This window comes from Eumetopias jubatus, unplaced genomic scaffold (genome assembly GCF_037043125.1).
Source record: "Eumetopias jubatus isolate StellerSeaLion01/CBP00866 unplaced genomic scaffold, mEumJub1_p1.0 scaffold_14, whole genome shotgun sequence".
NCBI classification, from domain to species: Eukaryota; Metazoa; Chordata; class Mammalia; order Carnivora; family Otariidae; genus Eumetopias; species Eumetopias jubatus.
Genome location: NW_028274820.1, coordinates 73073681 through 73098017, shown reverse-complemented (window position 1 = coordinate 73098017; position 24337 = coordinate 73073681). Strand labels below are relative to the sequence as shown.

At 35.3% G+C, this 24337-nt stretch overlaps 1 protein-coding gene across 1 annotated transcript in view; it reads left to right on the top strand.

Annotated features, from left to right (window-relative positions):
- The first annotated feature begins 4161 nt into the window (after nucleotides 1-4161).
- Nucleotides 4162-24337, top strand: part of PPP1R3A (protein phosphatase 1 regulatory subunit 3A) — a 38763-nt gene continuing 18587 nt past the window's right edge. The window contains exon 1 of the mRNA XM_028104834.1: nucleotides 4162-4949. Coding sequence (XP_027960635.1) covers nucleotides 4162-4949 — 788 coding nt within the window. The remainder of the gene's footprint in view (nucleotides 4950-24337) is intronic.

The following is a 24337-nucleotide window of genomic DNA, read 5'->3' as shown; positions in this document are numbered from 1 at the left end:
GAACATAAGTCCCTGACTCCTTGACCCTATAGGTTCCAAAAGACTTGCAGATCGTGCATCTTCACCAATCTTTAACAGAATCACTTGTGCATTATCACCAACCTGGAAGTTCTATTCAGTGCTCTATTCAGTAGATCTGATGATGCACCTGAGCCTGTGTGGTTTGAACACCTCTCAGTGATTTTGAAATGTATCCTTGGTTAAAAATCACTCTTCTGGGTTCTCTTTTGACAAAATATTTCTTGAGTTCAGGTTGCAAAGACTTATGCCAACAGGGAAACAAATGTGACATTATAACTAATCTCAAAAAAGATTACTTCTTTCTTAGCCATCTGTGGATAAACTCAATATTTCTTATTTATGACTTCCACTGGATCAGTTTATGAATGCTAGATATTTCAACTTTTCTTGCTGTGACAATAAAATATCAGGTAATAGGAACTCAGTTAGCACTGAGATAGAATATGTATTAAGCAAGAGGAACATATATGCATATTTTAAATTATATATGTTTAAACATAATGTATAAGCATGTAATGATAACTGAATAATAAACTTTTAATTTCTGATATCTTTGCTCCTCCAAATCCACTTGCTACTTTTTTTCACCCTTCTCCATCTTGCTCTCTATACCAGGAGGCTGACCTGAATGAATTGTTATAGTCCCTGTAGCCCCTGGCCAATGTGTAGCCCTGGTAGGACATCACAGGAAAGGAGAAGAGTAAGTTCAGTATATTTTTGTTCCTGGATCTCTCATATTTGGTTGGCAGTGTCCCTTGACCAAAGATCACTGATCCTCTTCAGCCCGTAGGGAGCTCAGGGCACTCTTTGCTTTTGGGTTCAGATGATTGTCCCTTTCCTCATCCCTTGAAGGACAGTAACAATGCTGATGCGACCGGCCCCCAGTTTACTGCACTAGTCCTTAGGGCTTTTCTGCATTTATACTTTCTAAATAGACCCTTGTAAATAAGCCCTTCTGGAAGGAATTATCTTATTTTGAGCATGATGTTGATTTCCCACTTCGTGGGATCCTGACTGATACAGTCCTTTACATTAAAGTTACCTTTGAGAATCTTTGATTAATACAAAGAAGTGGAATATGTGAAAACTTGAGCTGTAGTTTGTTAAGAAAAAAAAAAGCCCTAGTTCTGTTAAAAAAAAAAAAAAAAAAGAAGTATGCCTAAGCAGTTGAAGAAGAGTATGGTACAAGTCATGTTAAAATTGTAGTGGTGAATATGAGAAAATGGGATGTTGATTTGATCTATGATATGGAAAAGAAGCAAAGTGATGTGAATTTTAACTGAATACAAACACCAAGTCACAAGGCTGAAACCAGTATTGTTTCTTTACATGCTCCAGAGACACCGGATCTGTGATACTGCATTCATCTGGGGGCAGTTCATTAACAGAATAATATAGGTAAGCTGGAAGGAGTTCATAGAGGAGTAACAAAATGATAGAAAGCCCTGGAGGATTGACATGTGAGAAGAGATTAAAAATCACTGGGCTTTAGCTAAGTGGTGACTAAGGGGGAACATTCAACTGTCTACAATTATGCAAAGTTTATAAACTGCAAAAGAGAGGCAGTGATTACCACAGATCAAGGGAGCAGTGCTCTGGATAAAGGCATAAAGAAAGAAGAGAAAAGTTTAGTTCAAATAATAGGACCATTTTCTAAAGTAGAGCTATTTTATGTCTTTTAAAGTTAAGTGTTACATACTAGAGTCTTTGAAAAACACAAAAATCAAATTACAGATTATTATTTAATATTATATATGTGGACTCTTTATAGTCTATTATCTATTAATGTGTCTTAGAAATCAGCCTTTCACAAGCATATTTAGAAATGAAAATAATGCCTGACACTGTTACTGTAGGTTTTGTGCTAGACATTTAACATGCAGCTCATTTGTTAACATTGCATTTTAACAATGAAAGAAAATGAGGGTTAAAAAGTTTGAGCAAAAGTCTGAACATCACCCAGCGAATAAGTGGCAGAGACAGAATACAACTCCAGGGGTCTTTAGCTCTATGCCTCTGCTTGTAACCCTCAAATAGTTAGATTACTTTGGTACATCATTGTATCTGTGAATTTTCATTCTTCTATTATTTACATGACTGTATGGATTATTGACTAATTCTATAAATTATTTTGTTACTAATTTCCTTGAATACCTACTGATATATTTTAGGTACCTCAGAATATTGCTACTCAAAGCTCATGGTCATTAACTTTGCAAGGGATAGCCATTTTCCATTCTTGAACAATACATGAGGTCACCACTCATTCTTGCTATATGGATGAGGTAAGGCCCAAATAATTTCATTTCCTTATTCTAGACACCGCTCGTTTTTAATTTTAAAAAATAATTTCATGAGCCACTACTTATGCAATTCATATTGTCCAATAGTTATAATGTATTTACAAAGCTGTAATTTTAAAGAAATCCTGCTGGGCAGCTCTCTCTCTTTTTAAATTAATCTCCTTTCCACAATTTAATTTAATTAATTGACTGAAGAATAGGAATCTCCCTATGACCTTCAACCTCTGTGATCAGAGATAACCACTGCTAACAATTTCTTTTGTCTTTCCAGGAATTTTCTAGGCACATAACTGTGCACACTTTCTTTTCTCACTTACCAATTCATCTTGGTTATCTTTCTGTATCAACATATAAAGTGCTACTTTAGCCTTTTTAATGACTATAAAACATTTTATTGTATGGGTGTCACATTTTTTATCCAGTTTCCTGTGGGCGGATATTTGGATAATTTCTAGAGTTTTTAAAATAATCAATTGTTATGAACATATATCTATATTTATCTTTGTATATACAGTGATAGGGTAAATTTCTAGCTGGAAACTTTCAGGGTCAAAGCATATGTATGTTTAAAATTTTTTTATAGGTTTTTACCTGATTGTCATCTCCAGAGTGGATTTTACATTAACACAAAAAAATATGGTGGTCTAAACAGGCTGCTCACACTTTAAAACTCACATCAAACTCCAAGATGTCATGGTATTAACTTGTTTTGTGGGCATAAAAATGGCAGTTTGCCAAAGATGAACACTTTATTCTACATAAATATTTCACTCCTGGGCCAGGCCTACCATTGCCCATTTATATTTTCAAGTCAATAACCTATTACTTGTGTATATTTTTCCATAGCTTAATTAAAAGAAACTTAACTAATGTTTAAAATAACGGATTTGACTAATTATTTGTTCTAGGCCTTGGATCAGGCCATTTCTTCCACCTGGAAAATCCACTCACTCCAGCCCTGCATGTCTATATCCTACCTACCCTTCATGGTATATTTCAAATGATACCTTCTTCATCTAAATCATGTTTCCTCAGGACTCCCAGTGCCTCTATTTAACCCTTTTATAGTTCACATTTTAGATTTTAAGTCCCTGTTAAATAGTAGCTATCATTATTATTAGGCACTGGATTCTTCCCCACTCTATAAATGTTCTTCTTTTCTCCTGTCCACCCTTGTCTGCTTCAGTGGATTGATTTAGCTCAAAACTACATGTTAGTATTGGATACTACTTTTATTTTTTATTTTATTATTATTTTTTAAAGATTTTATTTATTTATTTGACAGAGAGAGACACACCGAGAGAGGGAACACAAGCAGGGGGAGCGGGAGAGGGAGAAGCAGGCTTCCCGCCGAACAGGGAGCCCGATGTGGGGCTTGACGGCAGGACCCTGGGATCACGACCTGAGCCGAAGGCAGACGCTTAACGACTGAGCCACCCAGGCACCTCACTACTTTTATTTTCTTTAAAATAAGGGGTCTATGTTTTTATTTTTAAGATCAACTGGTTAAAACAATTTTTTAAATTCTAAAGAGTTTCATATTTTTCAACACAGCAAAAAACGATTTAAAATGTCTTTTTGGAACTCAGCTCATAAACACATGCAAATTTAAAAACAGTTAAATCTGAAACATACTGGTGAGAGTAACATGGATGCTATCATATTAAAGGCCTTTGGAGGCAAGCTAGCATAGTTTACACGCCATTGGACCTATTTATAGAGCTGACTCCTTTCTGCAATGTCAACTGTAATATAATACTTATTTTAAGCCTCAGTATCTCAAATATCAGCCTCTACTAGTTGTACAGTCCTCCCTTATTTGATATCAGAGAGCCCAATGGAGCCTTCTGAAGAACCTAGGCAGATTAGCAAAGATAAATTTTTAGAAGTTCCTAATTTATCTGATTCTCTTTCTGAAGATGAGGAAGTTAAACCTACTTTCAAACCTGGCTTCTCGCCTCAGCCTAGTAGACGAGGTTCTGATTCTTCTGAAGATATATACCTGGACACTCCATCTTCAGGGGTAAGAAGAGTTTCATTCGCTGACACCTTTGGATTCAATCTTGTGTCTGTCAAAGAATTTGATTGCTGGGATTTACCAAGTGTTTCAACCGGTTTTGACTTAAGGAAGGACATTTTTCACACAGAAGAATATGTTTTATCTCCACTATTTGATTTGCCTTCTTCAAAAGAAGATCTTATGCAGCAACTTCAAGTACAGAAAGCAATACTGGAGTCAACTGAGTATCCTCCTGGGTCTACAAGTATGAAGGGCGTTATTCGAGTTTTGAATATTTCTTTTGAGAAGTTAGTATATGTGAGAATGTCCTTGGATGACTGGCAGACACATTATGACATTTTAGCAGAATATGTCCCAAATTCATGTGATGGTGAAACTGACCAGTTCTCCTTTAAGATTTTATTGGTTCCCCCTTATCAAAAAGATGGCAGTAAAGTTGAGTTTTGTATACGTTATGAAACTTCTGTTGGTACATTTTGGTCAAATAATAATGGCACAAATTATATATTGATTTGTCAAAAGAAAGAACAAGAGCCGGAGCCTGTAAAACCACGGGAAGAAGTTCCTAATAGACAAATAAAAGGCTGTTTAAAGGTAAAATCAAGGTGAGGATCTATCTTACATTCTTTACTCTTCATAATCTTAAAGTCTTTTTATGTCATTCTTTATTTCATGTGTTGTATGAAATAGCCATTCTGTTTAAAACTATACTGTTCATCATATATAAAACAATGGTGCTAGGCTTTAACAAGGTCAGTGCTATTCAAATAATAGCACCATATTATCGCTCCTCTAAATGCAAGGAAAAGTATGGGTATAATTTAGTAGATGGGGGAGGAGGGGAGCACAATGTGCATCTTGCTTGCCTAATGACTTAGGAATTGTTAAGTTCAAACCATGGAATCTGGATTCTTAACATGCAACACTTCATTTTGACATTTATAGTATATTTATTTTCAGTGGGTTTTAAATGTCTATGCTATACTTCAAAACATTTCTGATTAACATAAAACTGTGTTTCAAATGCTCTTAGTACTCAGTTATTCATAGGCTTCCCCCTAAATTTCTTAATGATTGAGTCATATAGGGCTGTTTGGAGTACATGTTAAGGTAAATCATAAGAGCTATGACTTTAGTGACAAACCAAGAGAAAGACAAAAGTATATGAGTAATGTATAAATTACACACAAAATTTTATAATTACAACCAAATATAATATTATAGAACACAAAGTAGTATAAGTTAGTAAAAGCAAATGGAGAATTTAAAAAAATGACCCAAATAGAAATAAGTACGTTCAGCTTCACAGATTAGAGATTTGGGATATGATTCCTCATTAGTAACCCTGCTCTCCTGTTAATATAAAAAAAAAATAAAGAAAACTGCATTCAGCTCTCTCTATTGTAGAGTTGGCTAATTTCCATGACACTGGGTTAGCAGATAAAACATCCAGGAGGAGATAGATCACTTCTGCTTCTCAAGGTGTCTCAGTGGAAAAAGTCCACATTGCTCCCCAAGTCACAGGCAAATGTTGGATTGTCCTCTGGGTGGTCCATCCTAACTGTTACTAGACCTAAAGATTCTAGCAACTGTACCAGAAATACTGTAATATGATGAAGAGGGAACTGTATTAGGAATCAAGACACCAAGATTCTAAGTGGAATTTAATAAAAACATAAGGAACGACAATTGGAAAAATTTTAGCCTCTTTATGCTTTAATGCCTTGATCTGTTATATGACAGTAAATATTAACTACTAAGTGTGTTAGTCTCATGCATTAATGAACTAAATATAACATAGGTGGAAGCAATTCAATCATATAAAATATTTCTATTTTCATTATCCTTTAAAGTCATTTGAAAGATTGGCTTACTCAACTTTGTGAATTTTGCCAACTTTCTTAGTCCAAATAAAACTTTCTCAGATTTTAACTGATGCTATTAAGAGAATAATATAAACATAATCTCTACATGTGCTAAAATAGTAACTTAGATGTTTATGAAATTACTCAGGAACATGTTAGCTATATAGACAAAATAAACTCAATACTATTTAACAAACTGATTCATATACACAAACATACACATTAAATACTTTACAAAAGAGATCATCATCAGTGAATATCTATTAAACGTGCTGCAACTTGTTCTCTTTGTTAGAGAAAAGCAAAATTTAGAAAAGTCATAGCTTTACTGTCAAAGAGCTAATAGAAGAAGTAGTGTTTAACTCAGAGGATTTTTCTGAAGTTAAAGATGCAGCTTTAAAATTACAAGCGATACATACTGAACTATGGTAAAAATAGGGGATTCCTTTGATAGGCCAAATTTGACTTGATTCCAAGAACAGAAATGGGCACCGATAGGCCTAATCTTCTACCCCACTCATGACATTATTGGAACTTCTCCTACTTTAAGATATGTATAACTATATGTATCCATACACACATTTGTATTCAGAGCAGTAATCATTGGATTCAGAGCGGACACTGTTCAAGTTTTAATATGGCTTTGGGGGAAAACCTGAGAGGAACTAAACCACAAAATGGTCTAAAGGCCTGTAAAGTTTCCTAATGAGTTATAAAAATGGAAAAAATCTCTCTCCTTCAAAACCACAAATACATTTTCTGCACTTCTATAACTTAAAAATGACCAACATAATTCAAACCACATTTTGAAAAAAGCATTTGCCTCTGGAGGAGGCCTTTTGTGCGGAGTTTCAGTCCAACGTGAATTTTTATATCTGATTTATATACCACTCAAAATGGAGTGTATAAAGGAAATCCTGACAGATCCTTAGAACAGCATGCGCCGTAATAGAATATTTATACAGCTTTTCCATGATATAATTTATATGCAATGGGGTTTCAAATATTCCTAAAACTCACACAAGAGAGCATTATCAAATTTCTAAATGAATATTGCAGTTGGATTTCATTGTGAAGAATTTAGTTAGGGAAAATAGCATACCTTATTAGTGTTATTTTACAAGACGTGTATTTGGCTAAAATAAAAGTGAACTAATACTGATTTGATCAAAAAATGATAGCTTCTAAAACATCCTTCTCTCTCCAAAGAGTTACATAATTTAAATGGGTCTTTTACGAATGTTTCCACACTTCCTCCATAGTTTAATTTGGAGGTCACTTCTCCCAACAGATAAATACAGAAGAGAAATTTATGTGGATTTTTGCTTCATACATGCAAGTAATTAACAATAGTGCGTTATATAACTCAGAGTTAAAGTGAAAATAAGCTGTCCTAACGTAGACAGTAACATCTAACTTGAATTCCTCTTAATACCAAAGTTAATTTGCTATCAGGGTCCTGGAGATTATATCTTCTGAAAGCATCAATAATCACTTCTAATAAGTACAGAACCAACTGTGAGATTACACTTAGTGAGGTAGGATTTCTGTTATGTCAATCACCCTAGACCCTACGCTTTTTCTATAGAGATTTTTTTGGGTCAGAGTTTGTAAATCTCTACATTGATGTAGTTGTTTATTTTCTTTGATGTTTGTTAATCCACCCACTTCGGCAGAAAGAAATATCTAGAGTGAGAGGAAAGCAGTTTGTTCCTTGTAGACATGTGACTGAGAGTGACCCAGAGGTATTTAATTGCACCAAAATGCACGCATCATGAGATACTTGGTAAGTGTCACTACATACATGGCACAGGTGTGTGTGCTAGCAAACAAACTAAGCAGATTGCTGATCCTCATCCCATGGACTTTATTTCAAAATAAATGACCAAAATAAATAAATGACATTGATATAAATTACCTTAAATGTACATGGATAAATAAGCTAAAAATAGCATTCAGAAGCATTAAAATTATGGGCTTCAGAGTTAAACATATCTGGCTTTGAGTCCAAGCTCCACCATGCTAGCAGATGACTTTGGGCAAGTGAAGCTTGGTTTCCTCATCTGTTTTGGGAATAACAATAGTACTATCTCATAGGGTTGGCTGAGATTTCTGTGAAATAATACATATAAACTTTTGGCACAGTATCTGGAACATAATAAATTATCAGTAAATGTTAACCAGTGTAAAAACACAAGGCTAACTTTAGCTTTAGATGGATCTCGAAAACCCTAGAAAGGCTCAACCTGCCCAAAAATCTCTTTCCTCTTTCCTTCCAAGGTTCCTAAGTTTTCAACTTTGGAGAGCCACTTCCTGGTCTCTTACAGGACTTCAATCAATAAGCAACACTAATTAAATTCTAACTTTTCCTGAGATGTGTGTCAGCTTATATCTGAAACATCTTAAAACTGGTTATCTTAATGACTATTAAATAGTCCACATTTACTAGATGATAAAATGCAGGACCAGATGGGAAGGGATAAAAAAGGCATGAAGTTTGGCATTGAACAGACTTGTACATTATTCCCAGTAAAATATATACTTACAGCTATGTGACTGTGGACATACTACTTTACTTCTCAGCACCTCAGTTTATTCATCTGTAAAATAGGGGTAATGATGCCTGCTATTGTGATAATTCAATTAACATAAAATTAGATATTCTTAAAGCTTTAAGTGCAGTGCTGGGCACATATAAAGTAGCCATCAAAAGCCAACTATATTTGCCATCATCATTATCAAACCTTGTTCAGCTAATTAATTTCTGATTCTTGGACTTGCATTATTTCTCCAGATATCATAGTCTACATTGTTCAGGTTCCAAAACTCATTCAACAACTGTTTATTAAGGACCTGTGTGTTGTTAGGCACCAGTATCCATGAGAAACATGGCTGGAAACATGACCCTGTGAAGATGAGGAGAGGTCCCAAAGAAAAAGTCCTCACAGGGACTGAGAACAGAGAAAGGGACAAAGAACATCAACTCTAATTCTTTGGGTTACATAATGGAAGCCATGGATAAGAAATAAAATAAGAACCATTTACATTATGTCTCAGGTCTTCTAGAATATGTGATCTATAACTGATCTTGTGCATGGGCTAAGGGAGTGAACTTTTTTTCCCTCACCAGCTGCTAAATGTATGTTCCCAACTGTTGGGTACACAGACTGACTTCATCTGGTTTTGTATTTTATTAAGTGAAACCAATTTATTATTTTAAGTAAAGAAATGGCATGATATAGGTGTTGGATGGTATTTATAACTTGGCCAGGTGAATGCAAATAAATTCCTGAAAGACTTTAATGCCAAAGGAGAAAATTGATCAGTCTTCAATTTTTGTACCTGAAAAATAGAATCAGGCACATTCAAGAAGGGAAAAGAAAGAAATACTTTCTAAAGCATGATTTTAAGATTACAGAGTTTACCTTTCAGGGTGGTATAAAATTGTTAAAATGAGGCCAAGAAAAGCACTGGAAAATGGAGCAGAAGATATGGTAATGTTGCATGTTCCAGTCAGAGGCATTGGATCGTGAGACTTCCTTAATTTACACTTACAGTATAATCTGGGATCCTGGAAATAGTCCAAAGAGGTGTAAATAGCCCCATGAGGCCTTTAGGACTTAATGTATTCCATAACTAACTTGTTGTGAGTCCGTACTAATTGTGGAAGCCAGGTCTGCTTAAGGGGGGAGCTCTGGCAAGGCCATATGGAAACATAAAACGCAGCTGCACAGGACCCGTCAAGAGGACCGTTTGGAAGCTGCCATCTGGTTGAAAGCAAGGAGCCAAGTAGCTTAGTTTCCTTGGAGATCTACCAGGGCTTTTTGGCTTCCTGGTTTTCTGTAAATCCATACCCCTAGAAGCCTAGACTCCCTGGCGTAGTTTTGTCACCTTTTCTAAGAGAAGGGAAACAAGAGGGTCTCATCATTCTCAAGCTCTAGCTGAAGGGAATCACTATGGATGCCATTTCTTTTTTTTTTAATTTTTTATTGTTATGTTAATCACCATATATTACATCATTAGTTTTTGATGTAGTGTTCTATGATTCATTGTTTGTGCATAACACCCAGTGCTCCATGCAGAATGTGCCCTCTTTAATACCCATCATCAGGCTAACCCATCCCCCTGCGCCCCTCCCCTCTAGAACCCTCAGTTTGTTTTTCAGAGTCCATCGTCTCTCATGGTTCGTCTCCCCCTCTGACTTACTCCCCTTCATTCTTCCCCTCCTGCTATCTTCTTCTTTTTTTCTTAACATATGTTGCATTATTTGTTTCAGAAGTACAGATCTGTGATTCAACAGTCTTGCACAATTCATAGCGCTCACCATAGCACATACCCTCCCCAATGTCTATCACCCAGCCACCCCATCCCTCCCACCCCACACCACTCCAGCAACCCTCAGTTTGTTTCCTGAGGTTAAGAATTCCTCATATCAGCGAGGTCATATGATGCATGTCTTTCTCTGATTGACTTATTTCACTCAGCATAACACCCTCCAATTTCAACCACATCGTTGCAAATGGCAAGATCTCATTCCTTTTGATGGCTGTGTAATATTCCATTGTGTATATATACCACATCTTCTTTATCCATTCATCTGTCGATGGACATCTTGGTTCTTTCCACAGTTTGGCTATTGTGGACATTGCTGCTATAAACATTGGGGTGCACATACCCCTTCGGATCCCTACATTTGTATCTTTGTGGTTAAATACCCAGTAGTGCAATTGCTGGATTGTATGGTAGCTCTATTTTCAACTGTTTGAGGAACCTCCATACTGTTTTCCAGAGGGGTTGCATGGATGCCATTTCTTACATGGATCCTCTGGATCTCCACAAACTTGAATTTCCCACCCGAAGTCCATCTGCAAGGCTGTAAAAATTATTATTATTGTTTTTAGATTTTATTTATTTATTGGACAAAGACAGAGTACAAGCAAGGGGAGCAGCAGAGGGAGGGGGAGAAGCAGGCTTCCGCTGAGCAGGGAGCCCGACGCAGGGCTCGATCCTAGGACCCTGGGACCACAACCTGAGCCAAAGGTGGACGCTTGATGACTGAGCCACCCAGGCGCCCCAAGCCTATAAAAATTCTTATAGGGCCCAAGCACTCTGAGCCAGTAAAACTCTAGGCAAGGAAAAAAAAAAAGATTATGAATTGGGACACTTAGTTTTTCAACTTTTTCCAATTTTGCTGATTGTGACTCTTGTCCCTGTTCTAAGTTTTTAGCCCCAAACCCCAACAGGAATAATGAGAAATGACTTCAGGAGCAGACCGCTGAGGTGGGTCTGATTGCTTAGTGACCTGATAGACTTAAAAGATCTTCTAAGCTCTGACACTTCACTTTGAAACCATGCCTGAAATTTTTATATATGTGTGTGCATGTGTGCATGTGTGTGTGTGTGCATGTGTGTTCAGCGGAAAAGGTGGATTCCATAAACAATGAGGCATAATGGAAACAGCATACCCTTTAAAGAGGGGTAGATTTGGGCTTTCAGTCTAACTAATTACTAACTGTGTACACTTGGATAAATTATATTTTGTATCCTTTTTAAAAAGGCCAAAATAGGGTTAATAATTTCTACTTGGCAGAGGTGCTGTGAGAACTACATTAGCTAACATATATAAGGATCTGTCCCAGTTGATGACCCTCCATAGATACTCAAAATGACATTGGTGATAAATATTGCTTTTAAAAATCTTCTATATGGCTAGTCCTATGCTCAAGATTAAGGGAGGAATGCTTTATTTCCTCATTATCATTTATGCTGCCAGGACCCAGGCTAATACAAAAGTTTCAAAATTAGTTGTATTATAGATTCAATAAGCTTTGGGGCACTAACCAGAGAAACTAGTATTTATACTATTGCTGCTAGGGAAAATGATTCCCAAATTCCAGCAATTTCTGGGTTACAAAAAAATTTGGAACATTGCCTGTTCATAAGTTGAACACTACTTTAAAAAAAAAACTACAACATGTTTCTTCTTTAAATAGTTCTTAAAATAGTTCTTTTGGACTAAATAAATAAGATAGCTGCACACAAATTCACCTTATCATCACTTTATACCTAGAAGGTGAAATTGAATTTTACATAACTCTTTCCTCTAAGAAAATATATTATACACCATTGCATTTTGGTCATTCCTTTGTTTTATTTTTAAAATTTTTTAAAAAAGATTTTATTTATTTGACAGAGACACAGCGAGAGAGGGAACACAAGCAGGGGGAGTGAGAGAGGGAGAAGCAGGCTTCCCGCTGAGCAGGGAGCCCGATGTGGGGCTTGATCCCAGGACCCTGGGACCATGACCTGAGCTGAAGACAGACGCTTAATGACTGAGTCACCCAGGCACCCCCATTCCTTTGTTTTAAAGCATTCTCTGTACCCCACCACTATATAAAAAAGAAAAAGCTCCTCAAGACATATGTCTCGAATCTTTTCAGGTTTTTATTCTGTTTCTCTAATAGTTTTACTTGGGTAAATGGCATGGTAGTTGTTATTATCTATTATATAAGTAATAACTGATTTTGAAGGCTTAATTATATCATCCTGCTATTTAAAGATTTTTATGACAAAATAGAAATTCCTAAATTGGACTGTTATACGGCATTGTTTGGTGATAGAGATCAGTTGTACATTAAACAAAGATGTCTTAGGTAATTTTACTACTCCTTCCCCCTCAAGTGAGGGGGTCTGAAAATGGTCTGTCTGTGCTGCACTTAAGCGCTATTCAAATCACAAAGAGACATGAAATGCTAACATCGTAAGACAATGACTATCCTATGTGTGGCTCTGGATTTGAATTTTACGCACCCCTTTAATTACCAAAAGACAAAATATCGCCCAAATTTATATTTGTAAAGCATGCCAAATAGTAGATTCTTTTCTTAATTATGTGAAACAGATTTTATAGCCCATTTAACACTGATGGTATTCTGATTTGTTTTACAGATTTAAGCCATGATACAAATCAAGTAGACTTTAACTCTGTAAGAAAAACCCCAAGCTTATTCTCATTCTTAAAAATTACTGTGGAATTACAAATCACATAGAATTGTGCAGGTAAACGTCAGCTTCATAAGCCATATAATGAAAGGAAGTTGGGAAAAATACACTTTACTAGTATCTCCTTTTGAGGATAAATACTTACAGATAATTTTATAATGTATTGTTATAACTTAAATCTTCTGGGTATTTGCCAATAGAAAAAATTACACAGTTTTTAAAAATCACATTCAGATGCAGTAAAAAAAAATGTAATTTTCACACATATTCTAATAGGTGTATAAGACTATTGATTTTGGGGGCGCCTGGGTGGCTCAGTCATTAAGCGTCTGCCTTCGGGTCAGGTCATGATCCCAGGATCCTGGGATCCAGCCCCGCATCGGGCTCCCTGCTCAGCGGGAAGCCTGCTTCTCCCTCCCCCACTCCCCTTGCTTGTGTTCCCTCTCTGGCTGTGTCTCTCTCTGTCAAATAAATAAATAAAATCTTAAAAAAAAAAAAGACTATTGAGTTCCGTGTAAATAAAGTTCAATCATTGTTTCCAGTGTTAATACAACACTTGATTTCTGAATCATTTTCAATAAATCATATGTTGTAGAAAAGACCATTTAATTCTATTTTTTGCTTTGAGGCAGAATTATTCTAAAAACTACCCAAGCCAAATGGTTATATATTCTCTTCTGAATCATCTTCTGGAAAGATTGCATTCTTCAGTAATGTATTCTGTCAGGAATTCTAGGTCTTTTATATAGCCATTCATATTATTCTATGTCTTTTATCTTGTCATTTGTTTACTCTGATTCTCAGTTGAATCAAATGTTGGCGCCCCTACCCTTACAAAGTTAAGCAGAATCATATTGTTTCTGTGATTGTTTCCTATTTTTCAGGTCAACTAACCTAATAACTTTAGATTTTTGCCCTGAGGTCCTAACTAGTAAACTAATAAACTAGTTTGTAGTATTTTAATGCAAAAGTCAGAGAAGAAAAAAACTCACTGCCAACTAGATTCTCTGACGGGGGGAATGACATGACACTTACAAGGACTGTGCACTACGGGCACTAACATTCGAGGAGCTGCAGGGAATAATAGCAAGCTAGGTAAAGAGCTCTCCCAGTCCTGCCATCATTAGCCTGGAGTTCTGAGTACTGGAGGGATGGTTGTTATTACTGTACTTCCTATGGGTGCCAGGGAACAGAAGTTACAAAATTCAAAATATTTCAGAAGATTACTCAGTTTATTTCTCAATTCTACCTAAAATGATAGCTGCTAGAATTTTTGAAACCCTCTTAGACAAATAATGAATAATTTAGAATAGCTATGTACTCTATTTTCTAGATATCTAATTTTTAAATAAAATTTCACTCAAGAATGTAACTGTACGAGACACTGAAAAATTTCAAATAGGTTTGCAAAAATCAAATGTAATATACACCAACTGAAACTTAAATTGGTTCTAAGTGTATCATTTTGTAGAAAGGTTAATACAATAACGACAAGCAGAATTCACCTGAATAGATGTTAAATTTCTTGAATGTGTGTGTGTGTGTGTGTGTACAGTTTTAACTAAAAGCTATTTGTTCTAATCAAGGAATGTGTGCAGAGAACTGAGACAGCCAATTCAGTTCATAATTTATTTAGTAAACTGAACAGAGGGAGCAGTTAAGTAATACTGCCTATCTATATTTGAATTATTCTAAATGCATTGCCTTTTTGTGTGGAAAAACTACACACACACATCCGTATATATGAGCTTTTTAGTTAAACCTTATCTTGTGTGTATGTGTGTTATACATATAATAAAGGCATTCTTCAGATAGTTCATATGTTTTCTAATATTTCCTATTGTCTGTCTTAGTAATAGCTTATTTAAAGCTAACTTTGGCAAACCAAGTTAAGTTTTTAGACAATGCTAGTTATAGGGACATTCAAGGCATTTGTTTACAAATCTCATTAAACTCATGTAGTTCAACAGGACTCCTAGTCCTATTCCTGATTTATCCATATTCTGGGATTGCTTCTGCCCTTATATTGCTTTGTTATTCTTCCTTTAAATTAAAATAATTCTGGCAATATTTTTTCATGGAGTAGTTATTTCGAGGGTACAAAATAAAACAGCTTTCCTTAAATGAAAGGGTGGCTGTTTACCGTGTTTGCACCGGATGTAATTTATCTATAGGCAAAGAAATTAACATTTAACAAAAGACTTCCTGTTTATCATATATTTGTATGTCTGGAAGGAAGCGGACTTTCATCATATGGCCCTCTGTATCTGTTCAGTCAAAATGTTTACAAAGGTGCCATTTATAATGAAGGCCTTTCCCTGCACTTTAAAAAACCTGTGTGTGTGTCATCTTCCTAACTGGACTGCAAGTTCCTTGAGGCCAGGAATGATGTATTTGTCTAAACATTATTCCCCACTGTAACTAATAAAAGGATTTGCATATAAAAAGCCCTTAAAATTAATATTAAAGGCAACTGGTTTTCTCATTGATAACCCTGAGACCTAGTAAAATCCAAAAGCACCTTCTGAATAATTGAAGAATGAATTTTACTTGCTACAGTTTTAATGATGAGTACTTGCATTGTTTTCACAGTCTTTAAAAATCAGATGCCTTCTGAACATCTCCATCTGGATATCCAGGTGGCAAATTAATTCCCTTAATGTCTCACACCAAAGTTATATATTTCCTCAAATCCTAACTCTTCTTCCTTTATTCTATGTTTTGTTTAAAATCATAGTCATCATCCCTGCGATGTAAAAAAAAACTTCAAAATAATAACTGATTTCTCTTTTGCTGGTTCTTATTAATTCTATACCCATATTATATTCTATGGCCATGAGGTAATGATTGTTCATTGGATCAAAAATAAAAATTACTCTAAAATTAAAAATAGGATAAAATATAGGAAGACTATATTTAGATCATAAAAACAACAGAAAAAAAGGAAATTTGTCCCTGCAATAACCACATATTTGTTACCTAAATCAACTCAAAATTAAATATAGAAATGAACACATTAACCATTATACAGTCTTATAGACAATCTAAGTTTAGATGGTTACTTTCAGTTATCAAGGTATCAACAACAGATCAAATTGAGAAATAAATTAACATGCCTACTATGGGATACTCTCATTATTGTCTTTCCCTCTATCCTAAGTCTTCTAAAGAGCTGATTCATGGAGTCACCATAATATTACTTTGAAGTAATGTCAAATAATCTTAACATCTCAAATAAAATAAATACTCATGGGTTGCCTTTGGCTTTCTTCATACCACAGTCCAGACCAGTGGGACCAGAACCAGAAAAATCTAATAGGCTAAATAATGAAAGACGAGAGGCAAATATTGTGTGTCTACTGATCAGAACAGAGTCGTTCATTCTTCCTTCTTTCCAGGGCCAGGATCATGGCCAATATTCGCAGTAGTGCTCATATGGTGCTCCCTGACTCTGACACCTGTGGATTCTGGGCCTGCCTTCTGTCCTATCTGCTTTTCTTTACCTTAATGTCTTCCCTTGACTGGGCCTTTTGCCTCTACCAGATTCCTCCTGTGTACCTAAACCTAAACTTTATTAAGTCATACAGTACTGTCACCTCTGTCTTGGGATTGCATGCCTGGTCTTCCCCTACAGGAAACCAAAAAACAAAAGTATTTAAGAGGAGTAATGCAATGTGTCTACATGTTTAATCTTAAAACTTAACAAAAAGGAAGTGTGATGGATCTGCTACACTCTATTGAATAGTATGTACAATTTTTTTTTGGATATAATTTTAGATTTAAAGAAGAGTTGCAGGAAGAATATTAAGACTTCACATATTCTCGTATACATATGTTTTAAAACTATATAACAGAGGGGTCCAGTTGCATTGATTCTTATAGGCAAGAGCTTTAACTTTTGAAAACTTTAAGCAATGGTAACTTTCTAGTTCACAGCTAATTACTGATTTTGCAGAATATAAAATGCATTTAAAGTATCTTGTGAAAATGTTAAACTCAATCTGAAGTAGTACCGTCATCAGACATTATAATGTGTCAATTTAAAAAAAAATTTTAAACTTTAAAAATTATATTATTTTTTTATAGTAGTAAGAGTTGGGAAACAAACATATTTTAGGAAATTAGCATAAATGATTATATTTTTATTATTGGCAAATATAATACGCTTCCCTATACTGATAGAGCAATTAATACTTACATTACCACCCTCAACTAACATTTCATAGTTTTCATTAAGAGTTTTACTATAATTTTCCTAATATCCTATAGAACTTTATTATGTAAAAGCTAAGGTCACAACCCAAAGTAAAAATGTATTATTGAGGTAGGTAATGCATAGCATTTGTAAATAGTTTATTTTTTTTTACTTTCTAAGAAGTTTTTAAATGAAGTTGGCTGTAAATTAAAGTTTGTTGTTTTCCAGTTAACTTACAATATACAAGTGGAGATGGGTTCCACTGAAATGTTATTTGTGAGACTGAATTAAACATTTTCTGGGTAAGGCTTAGCTGTTGAGAAATTGTGGGGGGTTATATTTTTTAGTACAATAAAATATACTTGTCTGTGATGAATTGTAACCTCTAAGGAAATTAAATTTTTAGAAATCCTTTTCAAAATTATGTTGGCATGATTATAAAGGTCAATTGTGTGTGTGTGTGTGTATTACTCCAATTCTTAGGGAATTCCTTGACCACTTATGGTATGAAATTCCTTTCATTTGTCTAATTTTGTATCTAAAGATCTGTAACGTTAATTAGAACCTGGCTACAAAACTAGGCCGAACTTTCATGTCATGTATGGACTATACCTTATTGACAACTTTAGTTCTATGATATTTACTACTTTAATAAGTTACCTTGTTTTTTTATTTAGAAATTTCTAATTATATAAGCTCAAGGAATACGTGTTTTAAATCTATCATTTCTTAAGTGATACGAAGTTATTTCCCATTAGATCACCTTTGTACATTGTAGTAAGCAACACCAGCCCCATTTGACATAAGAAGAAATTTAGGCAAAGGGATTTATTTGATCAAATCCAGAAAATATTTAATAGGAGAAGCTGGGTTTGTGATTTAAATTCTTTAATCTCCTATGGCTCTGAATCATAATGCCTCCGTAAGGCACTTTATTCATAAAGAAATAATAGAGTTCTTATTTTATGTAGAACACTCTTAGGTAGCTTCTATCTTCAAGCATGAATTTGGTTAAGGAATAATATTTATATACATGAAAACGTAATGTGTGCCAAATGGAATAACACATACTCAGAGAAAATCATAGGAGATACAGAGCAATAGGCATTCAAGAAAGGACTATTATGCAGGCTGCCCTCATTAGGAAGAGCATCAGAGAGGAAATGAACTTGACCTTCAAATGGTAAAACTTGGGTAGGTGGAGAAGAAGCAGGGAGTATTACAGAGAGTAGAAAATATGTGTGGAAATGGCAGTGCAAAGGACAACTTGGGGATTTTGTTAGTCAATTAGATTGCCTAGAATGGATGGAATTGTGAAAGTCAAACTTGAAAAACAAAGTTGGTGACGGGTATTAAGGAGGACACGTATTGCATGGAGCACTTGGTGTTATACGGAAATAATGAATCATGGAACACTGCATCAAAAACTAATGATGTACTGGATGGTGACTAACATAATAAAAAAATAAATAAAACAATAAAAAAAGTTGGAAAAGAATTGTACACTCTTGCTAGGCTGAAAATTTGAACTTTAGTCTCCCTGTTCAAGGATAGAATAGTATTTTAGTTATATTAATTCAGAAAGTATTCAGAGTAACTTAATGAAAAGTATGAACTAGGTTGCTAACTATAAGAAACGAGATTGATGTCATTGTAAACGTTGAGCATAATTTCTGCAATGTTTCTCTCCTAACATGCTTTCCACTAATCATGTTTTATGAAAGATTCTTTATTGCCTTGAAAAACTGCTTATGGCACTTATGAACACCATCATACTTCTGCTTGTGTTTTGGGAGTCTCATGTTTAAAAACCTTTTCTATGTTTTTAACCATTTTTTACTTACTGTCTCTTTCTGTATTTGGGATGGTTAAATACAGTTTTTTTTTAAAAAAAATTTATTGTTATGTTAATCACCATATATTACATCATTAGTTTTTGATGTAGTGTTCCATGATTCATTGTTTGTGCATAACACCCAGTGCTCCATGCAGAATGTGCCCTCTTTAATACCCATCACCAGGCTAACCCATCCCCCCATCCCCCTCCCCTCTAGAACCCTGTTTGTTTTTCAGAGTCCATCATCTCTCATGGTTCGTCTCCCCCTCTGACTTACTCCCCTTCATTCTTCCCCTCCTGCTATCTTCTTCTTTTTTTTTCTTAACATATGTTGCATTATTTGTTTCAGAAGTACAGATCTGTAATTCAACAGTCTTGTACAATTCACAGTGCTCACCATAGCACATACCCTCCCCAATGTCTATCACCCAGCCACCCCATCCCTCCCACCCTTAAATACAGGTTTTACCCTTTTCTCATTATCAATATTAGTTATTTAATTTTGCTAGAGGTCTTTAATATAAAAAGCAGATATGTATGATGGCATGCATTTTTAGGTATTCCTATACCTATTTCATGGGTGACTCATCTTACTGCTCTGGTCCTGCTCAGGGAAATTTCTTTTTGTAATTAGTTGATCCAAATTCTTCCTTTAAAATCTAAGATTTATGTTTTAACTTAGTGAGAAAGATTAGTCCAGGCATCTCAATGTTTATCCTTGTGGATGGGTATATGGAAATTACACTAGTATGGTTCCTTCTAATACCAGTGCCCTCAAGACTGAGAGAGTATGTGTCTTGGTTGACTTGAAAGAAAAAAATCATCAGGATATCAGTAGCAAAGTTCTTACTGTGTCCTTTAGCTTGTGCACTGATAGAGAATAAACAAACAAAAACCATCAGTGACTGGAGAAAAGAATAAAGGGTCTTCATGCATTCAACAACTGTTATTGAGCACATACTATGTGCCAGGTACTGTTCTAAACACTGGAGATACATTAATGAAAAAATGACAATTACTTTCCTTGGTTAGCTGACAGTCTAATGGAAGGGAAAATTAATAAGTAATTAACATAAAGAATAAATAAGTTATGTTAGAAAATGGTAAATGCAATTGAGAGTATAAAATGCAATACCACAGAAGAAGGAGTAAAGATTGCACATCACTGAGAAAATGACAAGTTGATCAGAGACGTGAAGAGAGTCAGTCATGAAGAAATCTGGGGGAACAGGGTTCCATGCTGAACAAAGCCACAGGGCAATACTTGAAGCAATTTCAAGTGATGGGCCTTTCCCCTATGTTTGCATTAGGTTCTCATGCTCCATATGCCTCCTGTAGATTCTTGGGCATACCAGTCACTACCTAGCCACAGGGTCTTATGCAGGAAAGGCACAGAAACAGTTTCTCTTTGACACCAAACCTCTTTAGGATGCCTTTCTCCTTTCTCAGGCTCCTCTCTGGCTTCCCAGAGTCTCATTCCTATCTTTCTAAGTCCATCCTTTGCACTGGTGCACCATGTTGTATCTTTGTTTCAGTGAAGATGGAGTTGAGCTACAGTTAATCAAAGAAGGAATTCAACATTTGAGTTATTGGAGTTAAAAAGTACTAAATAATTGTATCTATCATTATTTTTATTTTCCATTATTTTGATTATCCTGACTATAGATTTCTGCAATCTGCAATCTGCAGAATAAGCAAGAGTAGGAACTTTATATAGATATCCTGACCATAGTATTATACATACGGAATAAGCTTATGTAAATTGAGATGTGTAAAAAGAAATTTTTTTCATAAAATCAACACTATATACATATTAATGAAGCAAACTGTTGTAAAATGCTGATCCTCAAAGATAGGAAGTGCAATCTTGCAAGTGCCCTCACTTACATGCCAAATCAGGAAAAAAGAAGACCAGAATATATGTGGTTGTGGTATTTTTACATGAAACATTCTCTTATACATGATAAACTCCAAACACATTAAAATATCAGCATTATCCACAAACTTATGTTTAAACTATTATATTGCAAGTTCTGCCTTTTTCAATAACTGTCATCTCATTTCTATTATTTTTACCTCAAGATTCTAATTGTTTCTTTTATAGGATCTAACCTACTAGTGTCCTTGGCAATACACTTTATGGTGTTTGCATTTGCAATAATTATTTGGACAATTTGCCACATAGTACAACTGGAAAATGTTTTACTAGTTCAGGTCTAAATTCTTACAAACACTATCAGCTTTATAATGAGCAATATAGCTGTTAAAGTAGAAATGATGAATGTCTTTTACCCTAAACAGCACGTAGGTTTCTTTTCAGTTAAAAAAAAAAAAAGTAAATTTAAATGCACTGAAGTATGGGTGGGTAATCTCCATGATAAATAAAAATTAATTGTTTTATAGGCTTAACAGTAGCCAAAGTACAATTTGTATAAAATTTACATTAATGCTACCCTATTTGATTATGTACACCCTCTTCTCTCCCCACCCCACGGAAACTCTTAATAGCAGAGTATTTTTACTGAAGAACTTAATTTCACACTAACCATACCTTCATAGAGTAAAAGCCAGTGTAGAATAGTAGCGTAAACTGGTGTTTTTCAAGCTTGGCTGCACAAAGGAAAGGGAAAAATAAGGCACCCATACACAGGCCCCACGACAAAGACTAACTGAATTGGTCTGGGGCAGGGCTCAGGCATAGGTATTGTTTAAAAATCTCCCCAGGTAATCCTGATGTGCCCCAGGATTGGGAATAACTGGTGTAAACAAAAGACCCAAACACAGGTGTTCTGAATTATAATTACTTAAAAAATTGCAAATCATTTAGTCTCAGTACGTACCAAAAGAGTAATGCTATTTAAACAAAAAGAAAATTAGTAAATCTAAATGAAATAATGCTTTTGTAGGTATGGTGAGAGGGTTAAGCAAGAGTAGGAACATTGAGGATAAAGTTAATTGCCATTTAGGATGAAGTCAACTTTTAAGAGTTTTCTTTTAAAACAGTTTTCCTTCTTGAAAAAAATGTATATTTTAGGATTTAGAAAATCACGATTTTAAATATGATCTTGCAATCAGATTGCAGGATCTGACCTCCTTCCAGTCTAACGTCTCTTTACAAGCCCACATATGTGCCAGATGCTACTGCCTTCACTGAGTTTGGGATAGTGTTCTTAATATTTTTTTCTGTAGAACCCCATGCTTCCCCAATCGTGAATGGTACAATTGTGATTTTTAAACTGCTGGCTTGTATTTATCTTTCTTTAGACTATAAACTTTATGAAGGCAGAGTTTGTTTAATCTTGGCTTGTGCTCGTGGTTTAACTTCTAGTATAATGGCTAGCAAATATTAAATATTTGTTGAATGAATACACCCTGAGTTTTGTCTAACATTATTCTGAATTAGCATTATGTCCAATAGCAGGACTGAGTCCTTTAAGCCCACCTGATAGAAGTATTCTTCAGAGTGTTGACTGCAGAATCTGCTGTTGCCTTGTTAAGAGTGTGGCAGAGATCTTCATCTTTGGCAATGTAGCTGTCAGCAGAATTTGGCTCCTATACCAGACTCCTTCTGCAACCCCGTCTGTGGCCCAACATCTTCAGTCAAAAGGCTCCTTGCCTTTTGGTTCATATCTGGCTCTCAACTAGTCCTTCCCAAGTACCATATTGGTCTTGTACTGATCTCCAACCATAGTTTTATCTTACTAAGCCCTTCTCATTTCATCTACTTAGGATTTCCTGGTAAACCTTGCTCTATTTAATCAGGGATCTAAAGGCCTTCAACTGGGAGAGTCATCTTGGCACTGATGAGCTCCTCCCTGCTTATTCTATCTCTTCTAGCTGTAGGCTCCAGAGAAAATAGCATAATGTTTGTACTGTGAGCTTCCTAAATCAGTTGGACTTCTTTCCTTGAATCTACATATTCATTTGCAGCATTTCTGAATCTGCTTACATCTACTTCAGTCTAGAACCTGGGTAGGACCGATAACTGTTGAATGTTTTCTAGCATTTAGTATTGAAATTAACATTAGAAGAATGTGAAGTATAATTAGCTGCTTGTGATAATTATATTAATAAAGATTATTTATGTTAAAAATACTGTCTCCTATTTAAAGAGATTCAATCAAACAAAGTTTGTGTAGGGGGCACCTGGGTGGCTCAGTCTGTTAAGCATCTGACTTCAGTGCAGGTCATGATCTCGGGGTCCTGGGATCAAGCCCCGCATCGGGCTCCCCGCTCAGCAGGGAGTCCGCTTGTCCTTCTCCCTCAGCCCCTCCCCCATTGTGTTCGCTCTTTCTCGCAAATAAACAAATGAAGTCTTAAAAAAAAAGACAACCCACATAGTGGAGAAGATATTTACAAATCATATATCTGGTAAGTGACTTATATCTAGAAGAATTCTTACAACTCAATAATAAAAAGAAAATTCAATTTTAAAATAAGCTAAGCATCTAAATAGATATTCTCTAAAGAAGCTATTTTAATGTTCTATAAGCACATAAAACAATACTCAACATCATTAGGAATGCAAATCAAAACCACAATAAGGTATCACTTCACACCCACTAGAATTATTATGATCAATAAGAGGTAATAAATGTTGATGAGGACTTGAAGAAATTAAAACCTTGATGCACTAATGGTGGGATCATAAAATGGTGTAGCCACTTTATAGGAAAATAGTATGACAGTTCCTTAATATGTGAAATATGGAATTACCATAGCCCAGCAATTTCACATCTAGGTTTCTACCCAAGGGAAACAAAAACATATGCCCACACAAATGTAAATGTTTATAGAAGTACTATCCACAAGTACCAAAAGGTGGAAAAATCCAAATGCCCAACAACTGGTGAATGAATAAACAAAGTGTGTTATATCTATATAATGGAATACTATTAAGCAATAAAAAGAAAGTACTGATACATCTACAACATTGTTGAGCCTCAAAACATTATGCCCTGTGAAAGAAGCCAGACATGAAAGGACACATAATTCCACTTGTATAAAATGTCCAAATTGGGCAAATATATAGAGACAGGAAGATTAGTGTCTCTAAGGCTGGGGTTGAGAAATGAAGAGTGATTCTAAGGGACA